Genomic DNA, 1,984 nt, shown 5'->3' on the forward strand with positions numbered 1-1,984 from the left:
CCGTCCCGGGGGGGGCCCAGAGCCGCCACCAAGGTACTGGGTGGCTCCGGGGGTGGTGGGGGACATCGGGGTGTCCCCAAGGTGTGGGGTGTCACCTACCTGTCCCCCCAGGTGAGGAGCTGCACTTCCCCAGCATCCAGCCCTCTGAAGCCGGTGTCTACGTCTGCTCCTGCCGCAACCTCCGGCACAGCAACGCCAGCCGCGCCGAGGTCATTGTCACCGGTAGGTCGTTGTCACTGAGAGGGGGGGACATGCATGGAGGGGAGGCAGGAGAGGGGCTCACCTCTCTGTGTGGGCGCAGAGACCCCCGACAAGCCCATCACCGTCACCGTGGAGGAGAAGCGGGTGCAGAGGGTGCAGCCCGGCGCCGATGTCACCTTCGTCTGCACCGCCAAGAGCAAGGTGAGGGGAAGCGGGCACAGCATGGCAGGGGTGCTGCAGGGCACCCCTGGGTGTGTGCAGGGACATTCAGGGCGTGGAGATTCCCCTGGGTGCCCACCTGGTCCTACAGAGCAAAGGGACACCAAGGATGTACTCATGGGGATACCCAGAGCACAGGAACCGCTCATATGTGCCCATATGGATGCCCCAAGCCCCCTTGGGTCCTTATGGAGCTCCATGGGACATCCTCTTCCCTTTGCCCATCCCATCCCCTTACCCCATCCCACTATCCCATCCCATTCCATCCCATCCTCTTCCCTTTCCCTATCCCATCCCATTATCCCATCCCATTATCCCATCCTGGGATCCAGAGCACAGGAACTGCTGTGCCCACATGGACCCCCCAAGTCCCCTTGGGTCCTTATGTAGCTCCATGGAACATCCTCTTCCCTTTGCCCATCCCATCCCATCTCCTTACCGCGTCCAATTCCATCCCATCCTTTCCCTTTTGCCTATCCCATTATCCCATCCCATTCCATCCCATCCTTTCCCCTTTGCCCATCCCATCCCATCCTCTTCCCTTTGCCCATCCCATCCCATTATCCCATCCCAGGTGCCACCTGTTCCACAGCCGGGCACGTGCCCTGCCATGTGCCCATCCCAGCGGCCTCAGGCCTCCCCACCTCTGTCCCCCCAGTCTCCTGCCTACACCCTGGTGTGGACACGGCAGAACCACGGGACGCTGCCGGCGGGCGCCGTGGACTTCAACGGGATCCTGACGCTGCGCGGCGTGAGGCCCCAGGACGCCGGAGTCTACGTCTGCACCGGCTCCAACATGCTGGACATGGACCAGGGCACTGCCACACTCTACGTGCAGGGTGAGCCCCCGCACTGTGCCTCACCCCGTGCCCATAGGGTGATGGGCAGCACCAGGGTGATGGGCAGATTGACTGCCCAGCCAGCAGGGTGATGGGCACACACAGTGCCAAGGCAAGGTGTGGTGGTTGCACTTGGCCCCCAGGTGCTGGGTTTGATGGGCACGATTGCTGTTTGGAGGTTGGTGCCCAGATGCCAGAGTCATGGACACATTCAATGCCTGGATACCAGGCTGATGGGTTTGCTTGGTGCCCAGTCCTTCAGGTGATGGGCACTCTCACCACGCTGGCTCTGTGGTGATGACACCCAGATCTGGGGTGATGGGGAACATTGAATGCCCAAACACTGGAGTGGTGGGCACACTTGGCACCCAGACACTGGGGCAATGGGCAGGTTTGGTGCCTGTATGCCAAGGTGATGGGTAGGTTTGGTGCCTGCACACCAGGATGGGGTAGGTTTGGTGCCTGGACTCCAGGGTGATGGGCACACTCCCCTGAGATCCACTCCCTCCTGCAGCTGCCTCAAAGACTCAGATGTTCTATGGACCCGTTGAGTTCATGGAGGGGCACAGACCGGGTAAGTCACCAGGGGAGGGTTCCTGGGGGTCCGCATGCTCCCCCCAGCCACGGCATGCCAGGGCTCCACGTGCACCCTGCTGCTGGCTGTGCCACGCCACCCCGCTTCCCACCGCCTGGGGACAGCACCTGGGGAGCCTGGCCAGCCCTAA

General features: G+C 62.4%; 1 protein-coding gene across 1 annotated transcript in view; it reads left to right on the forward strand.

Annotated features, from left to right (window-relative positions):
• HSPG2 (heparan sulfate proteoglycan 2) overlaps positions 1-1,984 on the forward strand; it is a 46,175-nt gene that overhangs the window by 23,613 nt on the left and 20,578 nt on the right. Inside the window, 5 exon segments of the mRNA XM_031062966.1 lie at positions 8-33; positions 112-222; positions 302-402; positions 1,079-1,259; positions 1,774-1,833. Of these exon segments, the coding sequence (XP_030918826.1) occupies positions 8-33; positions 112-222; positions 302-402; positions 1,079-1,259; positions 1,774-1,833 (479 nt within the window).

The sequence above is a fragment of the Geospiza fortis genome, unplaced genomic scaffold (assembly GCF_000277835.1).
Source record: "Geospiza fortis unplaced genomic scaffold, GeoFor_1.0 scaffold4, whole genome shotgun sequence".
Taxonomy (NCBI): Eukaryota; Metazoa; Chordata; class Aves; order Passeriformes; family Thraupidae; genus Geospiza; species Geospiza fortis.